Consider the following 20,856-nt stretch of genomic DNA (forward strand, 5'->3'; position numbering starts at 1 on the left):
GATTGACCCGGATAACCTGGCATGGTGGGCCCAGCGAGCTATTTGCCTACTGGGCAACGCCAACTGCACTATGTTCTCTGAGAGACATAAGACTCTTCTGATACACATGGACACAAACTTGCCAGACCTTGCTTCAGCCAATGCCGGTCCCTTAGCAGAAGAGTATCTCTTCGGGTACAAATTTGTTAAGGATATCTCCAAGTAAGGTAATACATTTACATCCCTTGATGAAGCACAATCCAACCTCAAAAAGGTATTCCAAGCTGGCCTTCGTGCACGGGCTGGGTGAGGCAGGGGCCTCTTGCCAGGCTGCTGCTACTACCAGGGCCGTCCCAGGGTAGCTTACGGACATGGCAGAGAAGACCGACAAGACTCCACGAGAGGGGGTACCTTCTTTCTGGCCAGACAGTGTTTCTCCGGACACCGCTTTTACAGAGGCGGCCCAAGGCAGGGATTTCAGTCTAACAATTCCACTGATAAGGGTGATCGATGCCTCCCAGAGTCCAGTGGAGGGGTCGAGTCTCTAATATGTGATCTGGTCCTCAGAGAGCTTTATGAGCATGAACACAGTTGGTTGACTGGAGAGAAACCCAGCCAACATTTCTTGTGGACAAACCTTAAATCTAATTTCAAAAGACGAAGGCATCAAAAGGATTGGTATAAAGACTGATCTAGCAGAATGCAGTCTTCGAGATCATCAGTTACAATATCAGACACAAATCTGAATCTCAACGATGAGCTTTGCAATCGAAGAAACCATAGAAAATAAATCCTTAACCTGCTTCTGAGGCAAGTTTATTTTAACCAATCATAAAAAGGCAAACTCCCAGAAACTAAGGGCCTGGTTTTTAACTGGCGGATAGGGTTACTCCATCACAAACTATTTCTTCACATTTGGAGTCTTTTGATTCGGGATGCATGGGCACTGCAAACCGTTCACGATTTCCTACTGGAGTTTTATCAGATACCCTGGCAAATGGGCCCCCTCAACAGTTTCATGTTTCACTACAAGAGTCCACTTTTATAGACACTGAACTAGAAGCCTTTCTGCAGAAGCGAGCTGTGGCCTATTGCGACCCTCATCAAGTGGGTTTCTGAAGCATTATCTTTTTAGTACAAAAGAGAGGGAGTCGACGTAGATTGGGTCTGTATCTGAGGGAGTTCAACTACTACATCACTTACAGACATTTCAAGATGGAGGGTATCCATCTTCTGGCAGATTTGTTGAAGAAAGGGGACTGGATGGTCTGTCTGGACTTCAAAGATGTTTATCTATCTATTCCTATCTTTCCCCCACACAGACAGTTCCTACAATTGCAATGGAGAGACAGGTGGCTGGAATATTTGGTCCTTCCTTTCGGGCTTTTTTATGCACCATGGTGCTTCACCAAGATGATGAAACCGGTGATAGCCTACCTCAGGGAGAAAGGGAGTATGAATGATCATTTACTCAGATGACATCTTGATCATGGTACACTCCCAGGAATTAGTCACTCTGCATCTGCAGATGACGGAGCCTCTCTTACAGGACATGAGATTTGTCGTCAACATGTCTAAGTCGTTCTTTTGTCCTTTCCAAACCATAACATTTCTGGGGTTTGTGATTGACTCTCAGTTAGCTCAGCTGAAACTCCCAAAGTCAAGTTGAGGGACAAAAAAAGGAATTGAAATCTGTCCGTTCCCATTAGATGGTCTCCCTGCAGATGATCACTCGCCTGGTCAGTGGTCTGTTTGCCTTCTCCATCCAGGCAATCTTCCTGAGGCCCCTTCACTACAGGGCCCACCGGAGATTCAAAATCCAACACTTACGGAAGTGTTTGGCTTACACGGATCAGGTACCTCTGACGGAAGATGTGAGAGAGGCGCTCTGATGGTGGCTGGGACACGTAGATGCGTGTATTTGGCAGAGATATCTTCAGCTCTAAGACAGAAGTGGTAATAGAGTCAGATGCCAGCCATTGGGGAGTGCGTTGTGGCAATATCTCAACAGGTGGCAGGTGGTTTCATCAAGAGTTAGAACTCCATATCAACTGTATAGAGATTCTGGCAGCATTGTTTGCCATCAAGACCCTTAACCCCAAGTAGATGACTTGTTGCATCCTCCTCAGGATGGACAACATATCTGCAGTGAGGTATATCAACAAGTTGGGGGGCACAAGATCATCTCTGTTGGTGGATATAGCCAAGGACTTTTGGCACTACTGCCATTGTCACAAGATATCTGTGATAGCGGAATACATTCCAGGTCAATCCAATGAAGTAGTGGTTTGGAACTCCAGATACCTAATAGATTAAAGCGATTGGCAGCTCCATCCTGAGCTATTTAGGTTGATACAGACTGTTTGGGGTACTAGATTTACAAGTTCCAGGGATCCCAGTTCCCGATGGTATTGCCCAATATAGGAATAAATAGTTTTGGAGGTGTAATGACTGAGATACCGGTTCTGATTGGCGTGGTTATGACCATTTTCCCACCACCATCTCAGTATATGATGTAGTTTTGACTCTTACTCCACCTATTTGTTGAACTTACTGATAGACTTTGACAACCTTATGCTGTCTTATACATTGTTTTTACTCCTTTTCGGGCCCAAGGGCCTGTGCTCGAGCGAAGCCATGTACTTTTCTGACACCATCTTGCTGAGCCTCTCTAGGTGAAGGGTAATGTTTTATGTTTGAGGTGCTATTTGCTAGCAGTGAACCAGCACGGACCGGTCCTTATCGGTGGAATGTGCTCTCCTCGCGCCAGAGACGCAACAAACGCTTGGCAGCTGCTGTTGTGTGCCTGTTACGAGGCAGTACAGGAATCCTGTGAGAACGGTAGGCGGGTTCCTCTAGAAGCTTTGAGAAAGGGTTAGATTCTATATTAGTGAAAGCAGGTCCAAGCGAAGGGAGATAAATTGATGGCCTGTGAGACGACAGTCTGGCGGCTTTGATGGTCTGACGAAACTTCATGGTGCAGACGTGCAGTCGTGTTTGTGTAGCAAAGAGACTTGGCTTAACCAGAGAGGGACAGAGAGAGTTGGACCCTTCTTCAAGACACATATGAACACCACTATGGAGAGATGGTCCATGTATATCTAATTCTATCTAATTTTGCCTTTCATTTTCAGGTTTTATGTGTATGGATGTTTAACCATTATTATTTTGTAGTAATTTGACCGGATGCAGGGTGTTGATCATAAAGATTTATTTAGATTACAAGGTCGTGGAGCACACACAAGATGCTCCACCAAGCTCAGCAGTTGAGAGTCTCAGAGAAAACCTAACATTCCAACTCTATAACAAAAGCAGTAGCTAAGCAACCACAACATTCCACAGCATTGCAGCAAATATAACTAATCACAACATACTACATACCTTCCCTTGTCCTACAAAAAATAAAAAATACATTAAAAAAACATACGCAAGAAAAACATTATCTAAAACGAACAGGCAGGTTGCATTTTCTCGAACTTCTTCTTACCTTCTCAAAACTAGGTGGAGAAGAAATATTCGGACTATGAAACAAGGTCCCAGGTACATCACAACCATGTTGACTAGAATTCAAAACGTCACAGTTTTGAAAAGATTGACTGTGTTGTGTGGAATTTAACACAGAACTGCGAAACACTTTGGAAACTTTCCCAAGTTTCCCCCAGTGCCCACCCTCAAGCTGTAGAGCATTTCCATAAATTTTATTTACACGTTGTGGACCACCAATTTTACATTCTCCTTTCCTTGTATAAACAGAAGACTTAATTCTAACCAAATCTCCCACATTGAGAAAAGACATTTTAACACCCCTTTATTTTATCAAACCAAATTTTCTGTTTCTCTTGTAAATTGGTTACATTTTCCTTGACTTTACACATTAATTCATCAACACTAGTGGTAGACCTGAGTAAATTTCCCATCCACCAATGTCTAAAAGAAGTGTTGGCATTTCTTCACCTCATGAGAACAAACGGTGAGACCTTGGTGATAGAATGAGGTGTAGTTCTATAATACCACAACATATCTTCAAGAGCTATTTTAACATCATGATGACCAAACTTGGCCCACTTCACACAATCCCCAACCACTCGGTTCATCATTTCAACGAGACCGTTAGTTTGGGGATGATAAAGTGAGCTTTTGATGTGTTTGACAGAAAAAGATTTAAGAAAACTTTGGAATTCATGACTAATAAACTGAGTTCTATTATCTGATATTACAAATTCAGGAAATCCTTCTCTCAAAAAAACATCACTGAGAAAATCAATGATGGCTTTAGTATTAGCTTCTTTAACTAATCTTATCTCTTATCTCCATTTTGATGTGTAATCAACCAAAACTAAGATGTACTTGAAATGACCACTAAGGACATCATACGGACCTTGTACGTCAATTCCAAACTTAACCCATGGCTTGTCAGGGCATTCAATGTGTTTCAAAGGAGGGGTATTAACTTTCTTAGACTTGTCAGAAGAAGAACAAACCACGCAATCTCTCACCATATTCTCAACATCACCATCCATTGAAGGCCACCAGAAAACGTCCCGAACTCGACACTTAGTAAGAGTAGACCCTAAATGACCTTCATGTACAGATTTTAAAATACCAGGTCTGAGAGAAGACGGAGGGATACGTTTCTCACCTCTCAGTAACAAACCATCTTCAATAGTTAATTCTTGACTAACTTTGCAAAAAGGTTGAAGTAAAGGTGAAAGAACCTTTTCACGTGGCCACCCTTTGGCAACCAAATCACAAACATCTTGAAGACTAGAATCTGAAAGAAAGGCTGATCTCCAATCTTCCTCAGATCCTACATTTTGACAAGGAATATCAATTCCAGCAACAAAACAATCCTCATTGATAATAGAGTCAAACTTAACATTCTCTTGGTCGTTGCCACTAATAGTGAATCTTGACAGAAAATCCGCTCCTAAATTTTATCCTCCAGGTATGTGTTTGACTTCAAAATCAAACTGTAGCAGTCTGGTAACCATCCTAACAATCCTGGGAGTAGAACATTTGCTCATACCATCACCAAGGATGTTAACAAGAGGCTTATGATCAGTGAGAAGAGTGAACCTCTTGCCCCAAACATATGAACGAAATTTCTCTATAGCCCAAGAACATCCCAAAAGTTCTTTCTCAATAACCGAATATTGATGTTCGGCACCTCTGAGCACTCTAGATGCAAAAGCAATGGTGTGTTATATCCCCTCTACTCTCTGTGTCAGCATGGCACCTAAACCTACTTGACTGGCGTCAACGGTTATGAAACATTTATAGGCAGGATCAAACGGCTTTAGAGCTTTACAACGAGCTAAAGACACCTTAACCAATTCCAGAGCACTCTCGCAGTCCTTTCCCCATTCAAAAGGTACACCTTTCTTTAACAGTACACTAATGGGCCTAACGATACTAGCGAAATCTGGAGCAAATTTAGAATAATACTCACAAAGCCCAAGAAGTGATTTGACTCCTGATTTATCCGTAGGGGCAGGAGCATTAAAAATAGCTTCCAACAGTCCTGGTTTGGGACAGACCTCTTCTTGCGATATTATATGACCTAGATATTCAACCTTATCAGAAGAAAATTCACACTTTTCAGGTTTGAGAACTATACCATTGTCCCTAAACAAAGACAAAACTTTGTCCACAGTAGCATCATGGGAAACATTGTCGTTACTAAATACCAAAACGTCATCCTGAAACATTATAACAGAATTTACATCACAAAGAATATTATTAATGGTCCTTTGAAAAACGGACGCCGCTGAGGCCAGCCCGAATGGCATCCTATATCTTACAATATTGATAAGTGCCCAAAGAGGAAACTAATGCATTGAGGTGCTTTGACTCTTTGTGAATTTCAAGCTGGTGGTGAGCGCTGGCCAAATCTAACTTGGAAAAACATCTGCCACCCTTGGTGGCTGCAAAAAGTTCAGAAATCTTGGGAAGGGGATGGAATCAACCCAAATTTCCTTAGTAAGGTACCTCAAATCCACACAGACCCTAAGTTGATCATTCTTCTTGCGGGCAAACACCAAGGGAGGTCACCATAAGGACGATTCAGCTGGTTCAATAATGCCTTTGGCACATAGTTCCATAAGTTCCTTCTTCAAATCAGATCTAACACTAAAAGGAACACCCCTACGCGTGTGTTTGACTGGAGTGGCATCATTCTTGACAACAATTTTATGTTTGAAACCCTTAACCTTTCCAAGCGAATTACTAAAAACAGAGGTATTTTTAGTTTTCCATCTTTGTGTGATATCATCGCAACAATCAACAACCAGAGCTTGTTGTAAGGTTCCAGGTCTCAGGATCATTCCGAATAAACCCTGGTGAAACCAACCCAGAATGTTTAAACCCTTCACTGCAACATACATTTTACCCTTGATACACCTCCCTTTAAAATACAATTTGTCTTCAAAATATCCTGAAAGATCGATCTTACATAATTTGTAGGATACAGGAGAACGATCAGGAGGAAGAAGCTTGATGGAGTCACCCCACGTTTCCTCAAACAAATTTTTGGTGATCATGGTGAACCGAGCACCAAAATCAACCAACAATGGAATGGTTTTATCTCCAATACCAATATCTACAATTGGATCTCTACATTTAGAGGGGTCACTCTTGACAACCTCTGACGTGGCTCCAACTTGAACAGAGTCATCTCCTGCCTCCCTTATAACTGAAACAATTTCAGCATCACTTTCCCCATCTGATTCTACAACACAGGCAACAGGTTTTTGTATATTTTTTCTTGAGACAGACCTTTGCAAGATGTCCTACTTTCTTACAATAGTTACAGGTGAAAGAAATAGCCGGACACTTTCCATTTTTACCACGGGGAGGATTACCACACCTAATGCAAAGATTTGGATCAGGTTTGTTAAAATTTGGAGAAAATTTGGAAAAAGGGTTTTTAACTTTAGATGTGACTTTGAAATGTTTTACAACATTGATAGAGTCATTAGTCTTCTCAGTAGGCTTATCTTCAAGTTCTTACAACGAAGACATCGAGCTTTCAATACTTTTGAAGGGAGTTGATCATAAAGATTTATTTAGATTACATGGTCGTGGAGCACACACAGGATGCTCCACCAAGCTCAGCAGTTGAGAGTCTCAGAGAAAACATAACATTCCAACTCTATGACAAAAGTAGTAGCTAAGTGTGACGCGGGGGACCCGGACACGGGCCCCCCTGGCCTGCCTATTCATGTGTTGCCTCTGTTGTTTCAGCACACAGACTCATGGAAAACCACGGACGTGGTCAGCTGTCTGCCAGTGTTGGAGAGTGAGCCCTGCACCTTTAAGTGGGCGGCAACGGAGACTGGACCCTCCCACGTCAGCTCGGTAAAACCCTGCCCGGAACCGAGACAGGTGTGTGTTACACCTGGAGGAGGAGAGTGGAGACTGGAGTGCGAGGACGGAGTGGAGAGGCGAAGGAGCGAGGACGGAGAGGAGAGGCGAAGGAGCGAGGGCGGAGAGGAGTGGTGGAGGATCAAGGACGGAGAGAAGCGGAGGAAGAGCCAGGACGGAGAGGAGTGGTGGAAGACCGAGGACGGAGCAGAGGAAGGTGAAAGCAACGACCTCAGCGGGAATAGGCGAGATCGGGACGGACCGGGAGAGGAGAGCAGTGGAGTCCTCCCTACGGAGAAACGAGACATCAGCGACACGCCAGGAGGCCACCGAGAAGGCGCATCGCCCAGCCACACTTCCCGGGAAGTGTGGCTCCGACAGGTACGGTCTCGATTCCTGGGCTGGGCGGGACGTAGTCTGGGCAAACCACCTTGAGCCTTACGCGGCACAGTTATCTTAAAATCCCCGACGTTCCCCTGCACAATCCCTCACGTATAGCGGGGTGGATAACTTGCACGAGTGTCTCCTCACTACCCAACCCTCACCCCTGTTCGGCTAGAATAGCCGAGTAACCCAGGTTTTCTTTGTTTTCTGCACTCTGGCAACCTCCCCGGACTCCACGCGACCACGGCGGAAGCACGGACTACGACTCCCAGCAGACACCGGGAGACGAGGAGGCGGAGCAGAGTACGGGAGGCCGCTGAAGAGGCTGCTAACCCTCTACCATTCTACCGGATACCGGTTGCAAAACGGAGACTGTATAAAACAATAAAACCTGCACTACCCAAAACCCCCTTGTCAGTGGATTTGTTTGGCAACCCAGCTGAAACCCCACAAGTGGTGGAGAATGCGGGCATAGCCGAGGAACCCATCCGGGACACGACAATGGAAGAGATCTTACAGGCCCTAGTGAAAGGCCAGGAGCAGTTGGGATGGGCGGCCGAACAGCAGCTGGCCGCCGCCCAACTCGACAGAGAAACCTTCAGAATGACGGTAGTGAGCCAGCTCGAGGGGATGCGCCCCACCGTCGACCCAGCCAGCAATCCATGGAGGGAGAGTCGTCGCCCGCCCACCCCAGCAGGCATCTCCTTGCAGAAGTACGTCTTGGGGGAGGACCCTGACGCGTTCCTCACGAACTTTGAGAGGGTGGCCTTGGCTTGCGGATGGCCCCTGGATAAATGGCCCTTCTTTCTCGCCCCCCTACTAACCGGCGAGGCACAGGCAGCCTATCAAGTCGCCAATGGGGACGGACAGACCGCATATGGACAGATCAAGGTGATCATTCTGGACCATTTGGGTCTGGACGCGGAGGCGTATAGGGTGCGCTTCCGCAAGGAGAGAGGGCAACCTGGGGATAACCCGAAAACTTTGTTCTTTCGCCTTAAGTCTGCTGCTGACAAGTGGCTTGTCTCTGCTTCGAGTACAAAGAAGGAAATAATGGACAAGATTTACTTGGAGCAATACCTCGAGGCCCTACCCTTTGGGACACAGAGGTGGCTACGACAGCACTCCAACTTATCGACTGCCCAAGCAATGGAAATGGCGGCTAACTATGCGCGCCCAACCCCACCTACATGGGTCGGAACCCGAGAAAACGCCACGACCTGTTCCCTGGCCAGAATGTAGGGTGCGGGCTCCTCCTGGGCTACCGCCTCCAAGACCATTGCCAATGGAGACCCCGTTCCGGGGCCCGCAGTGTTTCGACTGTGGGATGTGGGGACACATCGCCAGGCTTTGCCCACAGAAACAAACCCAGGATGAACCCATGGACGTCAGCTTCCTGCCCAAGGCAGTCATGTATTCAGCAGAGCTCGGCGGAGCCTATCACGTGAGTGTTGCAGTCAACGGTAAGGTGGTCAAGGCTCTCCTAGACTCGGGATGTAAGCAGTCAGTGATACAGGGTTGTTTTGTGAGGCCCCACCAGGTGATGCCAGAGGCCTTGGTGTATATCAAATGTGTGCATGGGGACGTTAGGGGGTATCCGGTGGCTTACGTCCCCATTGAGGTAGAGGGAAAGCACACCATGGCAGTGAAGGTCGGAGTGATGGACGCTCTACCGGAGAATCTTATACTCGGGACCGACAATCCCCACTTCCTGGAGCTATTTAAAGACCGCCTGCAACGGAAGACGGAGACCGAGGCTATAGCCATCCCAGCTCTAACCTCCCCGGAACCATGGGAGGGCGATAGGAGTTTTCGCTTTGCACAGGCCAATGATGCCAGCTTACTCAACGCCTGGGAACAGGCCCACCAAGATCTGAACAATCCCCAACCACGCTATCCTCGATTCCTGATTAAGGAAGATCTCCTGTATAGACAAGCCAAACAAGAAGACCCCATTCAATTGCTAGTCCCTACTTGTTTTCGGGAGCAAGTTATGTTCTACGCACACACGCATTTGCTTGCGGGCCACATCGGGAGTGAAAAAACCACCCAAAATGTACTACGAAGTTTCTATTGGCCGGGTATCTACCATGACATGAAGATGCACTGTCAGACCTGCGACCTGTGTCAAAGGAAGAACACCCAGAGGCCAGCCGCTGTGCCGCTTCAACCCCTTCCCATTATTGGAACCCCATTCGAGGGTTGGCATGGACCTCATAGGTCCACTACCCCGACACGAAAAGGATACAAATACGCCCTTGTAATCATGGATTACGCCACCCGTTTCCCTGAGGCGTTCCCTCTGAAGACCCCCACTTCCAGGAACATCGCAGATAAGTTTATGGAACTGTTTTCACGGGTGGGATTCCCCAAGGAGATCCTGACGGACCAGGGGACTCCGTTCATGTCCCGTGTTATGAAAGAGGTATGCCATCTCCTGGGGCTCCACCAGATAAAAACATCGGTATATCATCCCCAGACGGACGGCCTGGTGGAGCGTTACAACGGGACCCTTAAGACCGTCCTCAAGAAAATGCTTACCGTGAACGAAAGTGATTGGGACCTGCTCCTTCCGCTGGCCCTTTACGTTATCCGGGGCCAGAAACAGAGCAGTTTAGGCTGTTCTTCATTTGAGATGCTGTACGGACGCCAACCCAGGAGCCTCCTGGACATGACTAAGGAGGTGTGGGAAGCCGAGCCAACGGGTGAGACCAGAACCCTGTTAGAGTACAGCCAGAATCTTAAGAATAAGCTCGGGAAGATACGGGAATTGGCATTCGCCCACTTGGAAGGAAGTCAAAGAAAGCAGCAAGTACATTACGACAAAGGGAAGAAGTGGAGACACCTACAAATAGGCGATTGGGCCCTGGTACTGCTGCCGTCCACCTCCAAGAAATTCCAGAACGAGTGGCAAGGACCATACAAAGTCATCGAGACAATAGGGAAAACCACCTATCCTCTACGCCTGACGGGGAGGAAGTCACAGATATTCCACATTAATCTCTTAAAAAAATGGCTGGGTACAGCCCCGGTGACATCCAATCTGGCAGACACGGTCAGTAAATACAAGGAGACCACGCTGGGAGAGCTGGTGATCAATGAGGACTTATACAGGAACGAGCAAGAGGGATTACGAGCCGTCCTACACCCTTATGAACATATTTTCTCTGACCTACTGGGCCTAACACAACTGGCTGAACACAGGATAGAGACCCCCGCCGGGGTTACAGTCAAGCAACGCCCATATCGGATACCTGCAGCAAAAAGAGAAGCCATCAGGAGAGAAGTCGACGAAATGATCTGTTTGGGAGTGGTTCGGCCATCCCGAAGTGAATGGTCATCGCCCATCGTAATGGTGCCAAAACCCGACGGCAGTAGCCGCTTTTGTATGGACTTTCGGGCGTTAAACGCGGTGTCCTCCTTTGATGCATACCCCATCCCCCGGATTGACGAGCTCATCGAAAAACTTGGTGACTCCAAATACATCAGTACCCTAGACCTGACCAAGGGATACTGGCAGGTTCCGCTTCGGGAAGAGGACCGAAAGAAGACAGCTTTTGCAACCCCAGACGGACGATATGAATTTAACGTCCTCCCGTTCGGTTTGCATGGCGCCCCGGCCACATTCCAGAGGCTAATGAACGAAGTGCTGCGGGGGCATCAGAAATACAGCTCGGCGTATCTCGACGACATCTTTATCTTTAGTCCATCATGGGAGGACCACCTACAACATATCCAGATCATCCTCCGACAGTTGAGAGACGCAGGACTCCACGTCAACGCCAAGAAATCCAGGGTTGGGTTTCAGAAGGTGAAATACCTGGGCTATCTGTTGGGACATGGAGCAATAGAACCACAGATAGAAAAAGTAAGAGCCATCGCCGAGACACCATTCCCCAAAAACACCAAAGACATGAGAGCCTTCTTGGGTTTAGTGGGCTACTACCGAAGGTTCATTCCCTCTTTTTCGGACATAGCTGCCCCATTGACGGATACTTTGCAGAAACATCAGAAGGGGTACGACTTCCACAACCCGTCACCGGCTATGTGGAAGGCCTTCCAATCACTGAAACGAGCCATCACAACGAGCCCTGTGTTGACATCACCTGATTTCACAAAGCCGTTTATCCTCCAAACTGATGCTTCAGACTTTGGTATCGGGCCGTATTGTCCCAGGACTCAGGGGAGGGGGGTGAGAGGCCCATTTTGTATATCAGCCGGAAATTGTTCCCTAGAGAGGTGAAATATCCCACCATTGAGAAAGAGTGTCTCGCCATACGATGGGCGGTCGACAAACTGCGGTATTACCTGGAGGGGCATCCGTTCGTATTGTACACTGACCACGCTCCCCTGTTATGGATGAGCAGTAACATCTCCAATAACCCGAGGGTTATGAGGTGGTTCCTTGCACTACAACCCTTCAGGTTCCAGGTCCGCCACAAGAAGGGAAGTGGCAATGCCAACGCGGATTTCCTGTCCCGGTTTCCTCTCCCCGATCGGGAGAATCCTAGGGGGGAGGTGTGACGCGGGGGACCCGGACACGGGCCCCCCTGGCCTGCCTATTCATGTGTTGCCTCTGTTGTTTCAGCACACGGACTCATGGAAAACCACGGACGTGGTCAGCTGTCTGCCAGTGTTGGAGAGTGAGCCCTGCACCTTTAAGTGGGCGGCAACGGAGACTGGACCCTCCCACGTCAGCTCGGTAAAACCCTGCCCGGAACCGAGACAGGTGTGTGTTACACCAGGAGGAGGAGAGTGGAGACTGGAGTGCGAGGACGGAGTGGAGAGGCGAAGGAGCGAGGACGGAGAGGAGAGGCGAAGGAGCGAGGACGGAGAGGAGTGGTGGACGATCAAGGACGGAGAGGAGCGGAGGAAGAGCCAGGACGGAGAGGAGTGGTGGAAGACCGAGGAAGGAGCAGAGGAAGGTGAAAGCAACAACCTCAGCGGGAATAGGCGAGATCGGGACGGACCGGGAGAGGAGAGCAGTGGAGTCCTCCCTACGGAGAAACGAGACATCAGCGACACGCCAGGAGGCCACCGAGAAGGCGCATCGCCCAGCCACGCTTCCCGGGAAGTGTGGCTCGGACAGGTACGGTCTCGTTTCCTGGGCTGGGCGGGACATAGTCTGGGCAAACCACCTTGACCCTTACGCGGCAGTGTTATCTTAAAATCCCCGACGTTCCCCTGCACAATCCCTCACGTATAGCGGGGTAGATAACTTGCACGAGTGTCTCCTCACTACCCAACCCTCACCCCTGTTCGGCTAGAATAGCCGAGTAACCCAGGTTTTCTTTGTTTTCTGCACTCTGGCAACCTCCCCCGGACTCCACGCGACCACGGCGGAAGCACGGACTACGACTCCCAGCAGACACCGGGAGACGAGGAGGCGGAGCGGAGTACGGGAGGCCGCTGAAGAGGCTGCTAACCCTCTATCATTCTACCGGATGCAAAACGGAGACTGTATAAAACAATAAAACCTGCACTACCCAAAACCCCCTTGTCAGTGGATTTGTTTGGCAACCCAGCTGAAACCCCACACTAAGCAACCACAACATTCCACAGCATTGCAGCAAATATAACTAATCACAACATACTACATATTTCTTTCTTGCCACCACTATTATCATGCAATAAAGACCCTTGGAATGTGAATTTGATTCTTATTCTTTGTAAAGGAAGGTCGAGCCCCTTTTTTACCAAGTGCTTACAGAGGGATGGGTTATTTCCCCTCTACCAAGTAGTTGTTGATACGGGAGGGAAATCGGCTCCAAAGCAAGAATGCCAAAAGTAGATCAACCCAACATAGCGTATGAGGGATGTACTGATTTTTCACCGGAAAGTGTTGCTCGTGCAGATGCGCGTTGTTTGTCGGGAGAAGTTGTTGATTTCGCACCAGGGTGCGTTGCTCGCATAGATTCGCGTTGTTCGTCGGAAGACGTTGCTGATTTCGCACCATGGTGCGTTGCTCGCATAGATTTGCGTTGTTCGTCGGGAGATGTTGCTATACATACCCTCAGAGCTATGACTTCTTTCATCTTTAGTAGTTAGTTCTATTCCTTTTTTCTCAGGTGAGTATTCTGAAGTGAGGTGTCTTGAGAGAAGTCTGGGAAGGGACCTAGATAAGTAATGGCTGCCTGTATAATTAACTGAAACACCCAAAGAAGCGGAAAAATCAGTCATTAAATGTTGGCGTCGTGACTCACAGGATCGTCGGGTGGAGAGTGTGCAGGGAAAATTGATAATATCTTGGCGTCGTGACAACTGCAGAATTCAGGTTGAGTGAATCTTAAAGAAAAGATACATTAAGTTTTCTAGGAAAACAAAGACTGAATTTCAATTACCTGTAGAGATTCCTGGATCGGAATCGACTCCATATGGAGTATTGGCTCATGAGTGGGCTAATTTGTCGGGTTTGAGTGAAAACTGGAACTCGTGTTTGCTCGAGGCTGAACCTTCTCAGGTAGTATCATGCTTACAGAAAGTGCCGGTAGTGAGGGGAGAGGAGCTTCCTATATTAGGACGAAGAGGATGGATTTTGTTAAATGCTTATAGAATAGTGCATGCAAAATATGTGAAAATACAACGTGAGTGTAAAGAATTTAAAGAACAGTATGTAGAAGTGAAAAATGCGAATACATTATTGAGATGTCAGAACAAATTGCTCTCAGATAAGTTGGAAACGTACCGGAGTGTTGCAGAAAAAGCTGCAGTTTGTATCGCTAAATACAAGTACAGACATAGACGAGGCAGAGTTAACACCAGGAAGGTACGTCTAGCTATTGCAAAGGCAAGACTCAATTGGAATCCTGAGGAGTGGGATGGAAATATTTGGGACTCTTCGGAGTTTTCAGGATCAGGTGAGGAGGAAAATAACAGGGCAGAGCCAGCTAAGGTTCAAAGGGAAAACAAAACAGAAGAGCGCAGGGAAGTGCAGGCGCAACCGATTCATCGAAGAAAATTGCAGGATGGTCCTAACCATCCTCAAGGGGTACCTCTTGATAGCCTAGAGGACTTTACGCAACAAGAGATCAATGACATTTTAGGCAGATTTCGGCAGACATCTGGTGAGAGTTTACTTACTTGGATGGTTCGAATTTTTTGATTTGGGTGCTGCAGGCATAATGTTAGACCGTGGCGATGCAGTGAAATTCTGCACGTTAAGCACAGACCCAACTGTTCAAAAATCATTTCAGACGTTATGAGAGTGACAAGCAAATTAGCTTGTTGCAACTGGCTGTGTCTGGCTGTAGTCATAAATATCCAACTGAATTGGACTGGCTGGTAAATGAGAAACCATGGTATACACTGAGAGACGCAACACAGAGATTGAAAGAGGAGGTGATGAAAACCTCTATTGTTTTAGATATGGAACACCGATTAATGGAGGGAGTGCTTAACACTTCTGTGAGAAATAAGATTTTTCGTACTGCTCCCCCTGCTTATAAGCAGGTGATGATGACATTGTTAATTAATCAAACGGGAAACACATTGGCTGATGTGATTGAAGCGGTTCGTGAGTTAGGTGAGCTAGGAGAATGGATGAAGGCAGAAAGACCATCTAGACCCGAAGTTCGTACAGATAATAATCGACTGAGTAGACGAGACATGTGTCTTGCCCTACTTAAGGATGGGGTGAGTGTGACAGAGATTGATGGATTGGCCACTGCTAAATTATGGGAGATGTTCCGAAAACGAGGTTTTGACAGGAAGGAAGGGAGCAGGAGAGTTAACAAAAAAGATCATGACCGAAGAGATTCAGATGGGAGGGGTGACAAAAGCCGCCATAGAGGGAGAAAAGATGAATTCTGGGATTTTCAAGATAGACGAGAGAGAGAAGCATCCCCCAAGTTTAGAACATCTCGAGATTGAGAGGGAGAGAGGGATATATTGAACATAGAGACAGAGATGAAAGAGGTAAATCTCCGGAATGGAGAGTGAGAGATGAACGAGAAAAATATCCCGATCGTGGGTCACAGTCCTATCGAAGTGGAAAGAATCCATTTTATAATGAAAGAGTTTACGAGCAAGAGATTTTACCCAAACAATATGAGAGACTTTATACCGATTTAACTTGGGCATCTGACAAAAACAAAGCTGACTAGGAAATAGGTCAAGCTCCAGTACAGAATTGGGCTCGTAAGGATTACAGACCATATGTAGATATAGAGATTTTTGGGAAGCATCGTAATGTGCAATGGGCCCGGCCATTGGTAGATACAGGAGCGGAGGCCACTTTGATATATGGAAATCCCAAAAAGATTAAAGGACAGTATTTTACTATCACCGGATTGAGTGGTAAAGAGACCCCAGCAGTGCAAACAAATCTCCATTTGAGAATAGGGAAAATACCAAAACGAGAATATACTGTGCTGGTGGTGCCCCTTTCTGAATATATAATTGGTATTGACATCTTGAAAGGAATGACTTTACATTTGAGTGATGGTTATTATCAGTTTGGTTTGCAGAATTATATTTCAACTAAACCTGTGAGAGTAGGACGCTTAAAAATTTCTCCTGTGAAATTGCCCCCAGCGACCAAAGTCATTTCAATGAAACAGTATTGAATCCCAGGTGGGCATGATGAAATCAGTGCCACCATCCAAGACCTAATGGAGGCTGGGGTTGTAATTCCGATTACTTCTGATTTTAACAATCCCGTGTGGCCCGTGCGTAAGAGTGATCATTCTTGGCGTATGACAGTTGACTATCGTGAATTGAACAAGCATACACCTTCTTTGACTTTTGCTGTGCCAGATATTGTTACTTTAATAGAGAAGGTTCAAAAACACCCAGGAACATGGTATGCAACTATTGACATTGCTAATGCTTTCTTTTCCATTCCCATTGCCCCCGAATGTCAGGAGCAATTCAGTTTTACATGGAATGACAGACAAATGACATTTTGAAGTTTTCCCCAGGGCTATTTACATAGTCCAACGATCTGTCACCGGCTGGTGGTGGAGCATTTAGATGAAGTACCTTTAAGCGCAGTGAACAAATTTGTCATTATATTGATGATATTATGATTCAAGATGAAACACAAGAACAGGTACAGTGTCAGTTAGATCAAATTGTCACTCATTTGCAGAGTAGAGGATAGGAAATGAATCCTTACAAATTGCAAGGTCCATTGCAGAGTGTAACATTCCTAGGTATACAATGGCATGAGGGAAATAGAGAAGTGATTCCACAAGTGAAGCAGAAAATTAAAGAGTTTGCTGTACCACGAAATAAGAAAGAAACTCAGAAGTTTATTGGTTTGTTTGGATTTTGGAGACAACATATTCCCCATTTGAGTCAGATTTTGGCCCCCTTGTACAAGGTTACACGTAAAAAGCACACGTTTGAATGGGGTGAGGCACAGCAGACTGCATTTGAGCTAGCGAAAGAGGCGATTCAACATGCTTTAGATTTGTGGCCAGTGCGTGATGGCGCTGACGATTTGAACGTGACTGTGCAAGGTTCTTATGCAAATTGGAGATTGTGGCAGAATAAAAGTACCTTTGGGTTTTTGGACTAAAAAATTACCTGATGCTGGTGATCGTTATACACCTTTTGAGAAACAGCTACTTGCATGTTATTGGGCTTTGGTGGATACAGAACAGCTAACACTAGGGCACGATGTAGCTTTAAGACCTGAGATTCCTATCATGCAGTGGGTGGTAAGCTCCCCTAAGACTCATAGAATTGGACATGCACAAGAAGCTAGTATCATCAAGTGGAAGTGGTACATTCAGGACAGGGCTCATGTGGGTCCTAAGGAGACTGCGATGTTACATGAACAGGTGGTGCAGGCGCCAATCGAAGAGGCAAAAAGTGATTACTTCATACCTGTAGTACGGGAATCTCCTGTACAATAGGGAAAACCATTTAGTGATCTTTCCGTGGAGGATAGAATGCACGTAGGGTTTATGGATCGTTCAGCGAGGTACATAGGAGCAAAAAGGCATTGGAAGGCAGTCTCGTACAACCCTGTCAGAAAGAAGTTGTTGAGTACCACTGGTGAAGGAAAGAGTAGCCAATTCGCAGAATTGTATGCTGTCTATCAAGCTTTTAAACAGGAGCTGCCAGGTATTTGTCACCTTTATACTGATTCTTGGTCAAATGCAAATGGTTTGGCAGTATGGCTCCCTACATGGTATAATCATGATTGGAAAATTAACTCGAAAGAGCTGTGGGGAAAAAAATTGTGGAAAGAAATTTGGAGTCTGCTATCTCAAAGTACTGTTACAGTTTTTCATGTTGATGCTCACACTTCTATAGATTCCATTGATAAACTTTTTTACGATATTGCAGATGAAAAATCTAAAATATCTGAGGCGGAGGTGGATGTGCAAGATTCCAATATCATGGGTTTGGCGAGGTGGGCACATCAAAAAGCAGGACACTTTGGAGAGAAAATAAGTAGCAGGTGGGCTGCAGATAGAGGAATATGTATTCTGTTAGATGTTATTAAAACTGTCATTTTGCAATGCCCCATTTGTCAGCATTCTCGGCAACGAGAAGTTCCCCAAATATTGAGAGGTCAGTTACACTGAGGTAAGTCACCAGCACACATTTGGCAAATAGATTATGTAGGTCCTTTGCCCATGAGTAAGAATTGCCAATATATATGTACGATAGTGGACACCTTTTCAGGCTATTTACTTGCTGCCCCTTACAAACGTGCTACCCAATTGAATACTATCAAAACTCTAGATTTGCTTATGTTATACTATGGTAGACCATTACAGGTTCAGTCGGACAACCATTTACATTTTAAAGGTAGATTGATGCAAGAATATTGTGCCCAACATAATATTGAATGGATTTTTCATGTACCCTATTACCACAGGCATCGGGTCTGATTGAGTGGATGAATGGATGCTGAAAGATCAGTTACGCACACTGTCTGATGGCTCCTTGCGCAATTGGAAAGACTATCTGAATGATGCTTTGTTGATTTTGAATATTCGCCCCCTTTTGAATTCTGAAACTCCCTTGATGAGAATTTTGTCATCCCCTGTAAATGTTCAATCTCACACAACTGAAAGTACTATTATGTATTGGGAGATCGCTCCTGGTGCTTTGGCTCCTTATAGAGCTACACCTGGATCTGCTGGACTTGATTTACATGCCTTGAAACCTGTTTTACTGAAATGCCATGATATTGTTGTAATTGAGACCGGATTGGGTGTTCAAATGCCATCCGGACATTTTGGATGGCTTGCTCCCCCGTTCTGGTTTGGCCTTGAAGGGTATTCAGGTTTTGGGAGGGATCATTGATCATGATTATCAAGGAGAGATTAAAGTCATCCTTTTGAATAGCGGTGACACAGATTTGCCTATACGAACTGCTGATCGTATAGCTCAATTGGTCATAATGCCTGTTTTCAGTGGAGTGTTGCAAAAAGGAACTGCCCCAGCACTGTTAACTGTACAGGGAGAAGGAGGTTTCGGCTCCACTGATAAATATCCTGGAGCCAGAGTGTGGGTGCAATCGCCCAATCAACCCCCTGAACAGGCTGAAATTATAGCAGTTGGCAATGTAACACCATCCTAATAATGAAACCTGGACAGAACAAATGGGACTGTGTCCCAGCTGATAAATGTTATCTTCGAAGAATGAATAATGCCTGTTTCTGATTCTTTTTCTTTGTAGATCATTGTATGGACTGCTGCTGCAGGATGTGTCGTCGCTGGACTCCTGTCGGCCTGGTACATCGGAGGCCTAGGAGAAATGATGAAATTCCAGACTGAACTGACCATCCAAGAACGCAGCACCATGTCAGCGCTGGATACTAATGTCAACATTTGGGCATCTTTGGCACATCGATTGACGAACTCCTCTGCTTTCTGCATGTCGCCGATGAGGTCTGTTTCTGACCTCCTGTCAACCTGCTTTGTAATAGTCCCTACTCCGACAGCTGTTCTATTGCATTTTTTCAACATCACCAAGACTAATCCCGACTTCATTTCCAGTGATTTTAACGCTTATGACTACTGCATTTCGTGCCAAGTACTAACTGAACCGGATTTCCCATTCACCTTTGCCATTTCTACCATTAATGTTTCTGAAAGAGATATTTGTTATAATTTTACCTGTAATCCCAAACTTATTGGAAAATGTGTGCAGACAAAATGGAGAACGTTTAGACTTTTACCCAACATGAAAAAATACTTTTTTTCAGTTGTGCCCCTGATATGTGCTTTTCAGTCCGAAATTCTACGAAGTGTAAACATATTGTTCTGGCCCCCAGTCATTATTACAATGTGTTACTGCCCCCTGGATGGCTTCTTTCATGTGGTAACATATCGAGGTCCTATATTCCTGCAAATATTTCTGATGGTCCATGTGCTTTATCCCGATTGAGTATACCAGTATTTTCTTCGACCTCTTCCATGCATTCCCAGACTGTACATGAAGCACCCCCATTGACTGAAACAGGTGACTCTGAACTTCATCTTTTGTCCAAGACTGAATATATTAGTTTAGCTGCCTCCCTTGTAGGTATCCCTGGACTATCAATTTACAATTCCCGAGCTATTAGCAAGCTAGCCTGCTTAATGGTCAAGTCTCTCAACCATACTTCAACTGTTTTATCTGAATTTCTTTTAGATGCGCAGGGTGAGCGTCGCGCTATTCTGCAAAAATAGAGCTGCTATTGATTACTTACTTTTAAAGCATGATCATGGATGTTCTGATTTTGAAGTGCTTTGCTGCTTTAATCTTTCTGACCACTCTAAGTCCATCCAGCACCATATTAATGTATTACATGATTTGTCCCGAGAAATACAACATTTGGATCAAGGGTGGTTTGATTGGCTTTTTGGGTGGTTACCAAATTTGCATTTACTTTGTCCAATATTAGGTGGTTTATTTCTTATGGTTTGTTTCCTCATTATTATTTGTTGTTTTATTCAATGTATTCCATGTCTTTTAGTTATGCTTCGTTCAAGTGTTATGACTAGATCTGTTAGCTATGCTTCGTATTATTCTACTATTGATTTACGTCCAACCTGATTCCCTTATACTTTCGATGGTGTTGTACATTGGTCAAAGGTGGAGTGTAATGTCTGAGATACCAGTTCTGATTGGCCTGGTTATGACCATTTGCCCACCCCCATCTCAGTATCTGATGTAGTTTTGAC

General features: G+C 45.7%; 1 protein-coding gene across 1 annotated transcript; it reads left to right on the top strand.

Annotated features, from left to right (window-relative positions):
* The first annotated feature begins 350 nt into the window (after positions 1–350).
* LOC147748060 (uncharacterized) lies at positions 351–12,868 on the top strand. Its single transcript, XM_086927055.1, has 3 exons — positions 351–386; positions 7,222–7,722; positions 12,314–12,868. The coding sequence occupies exons 1-3, from the start codon at positions 351–353 to the stop codon at positions 12,866–12,868; spliced, it is 1,092 nt and encodes a 363-aa protein (XP_086783181.1).
* Positions 12,869–20,856: the final 7,988 nt, after the last annotated feature.

The sequence above is a fragment of the Lissotriton vulgaris genome, chromosome 1_1, assembly GCF_964263255.1.
Source record: "Lissotriton vulgaris chromosome 1_1, aLisVul1.2, whole genome shotgun sequence".
Classification (NCBI taxonomy): Eukaryota; Metazoa; Chordata; class Amphibia; order Caudata; family Salamandridae; genus Lissotriton; species Lissotriton vulgaris.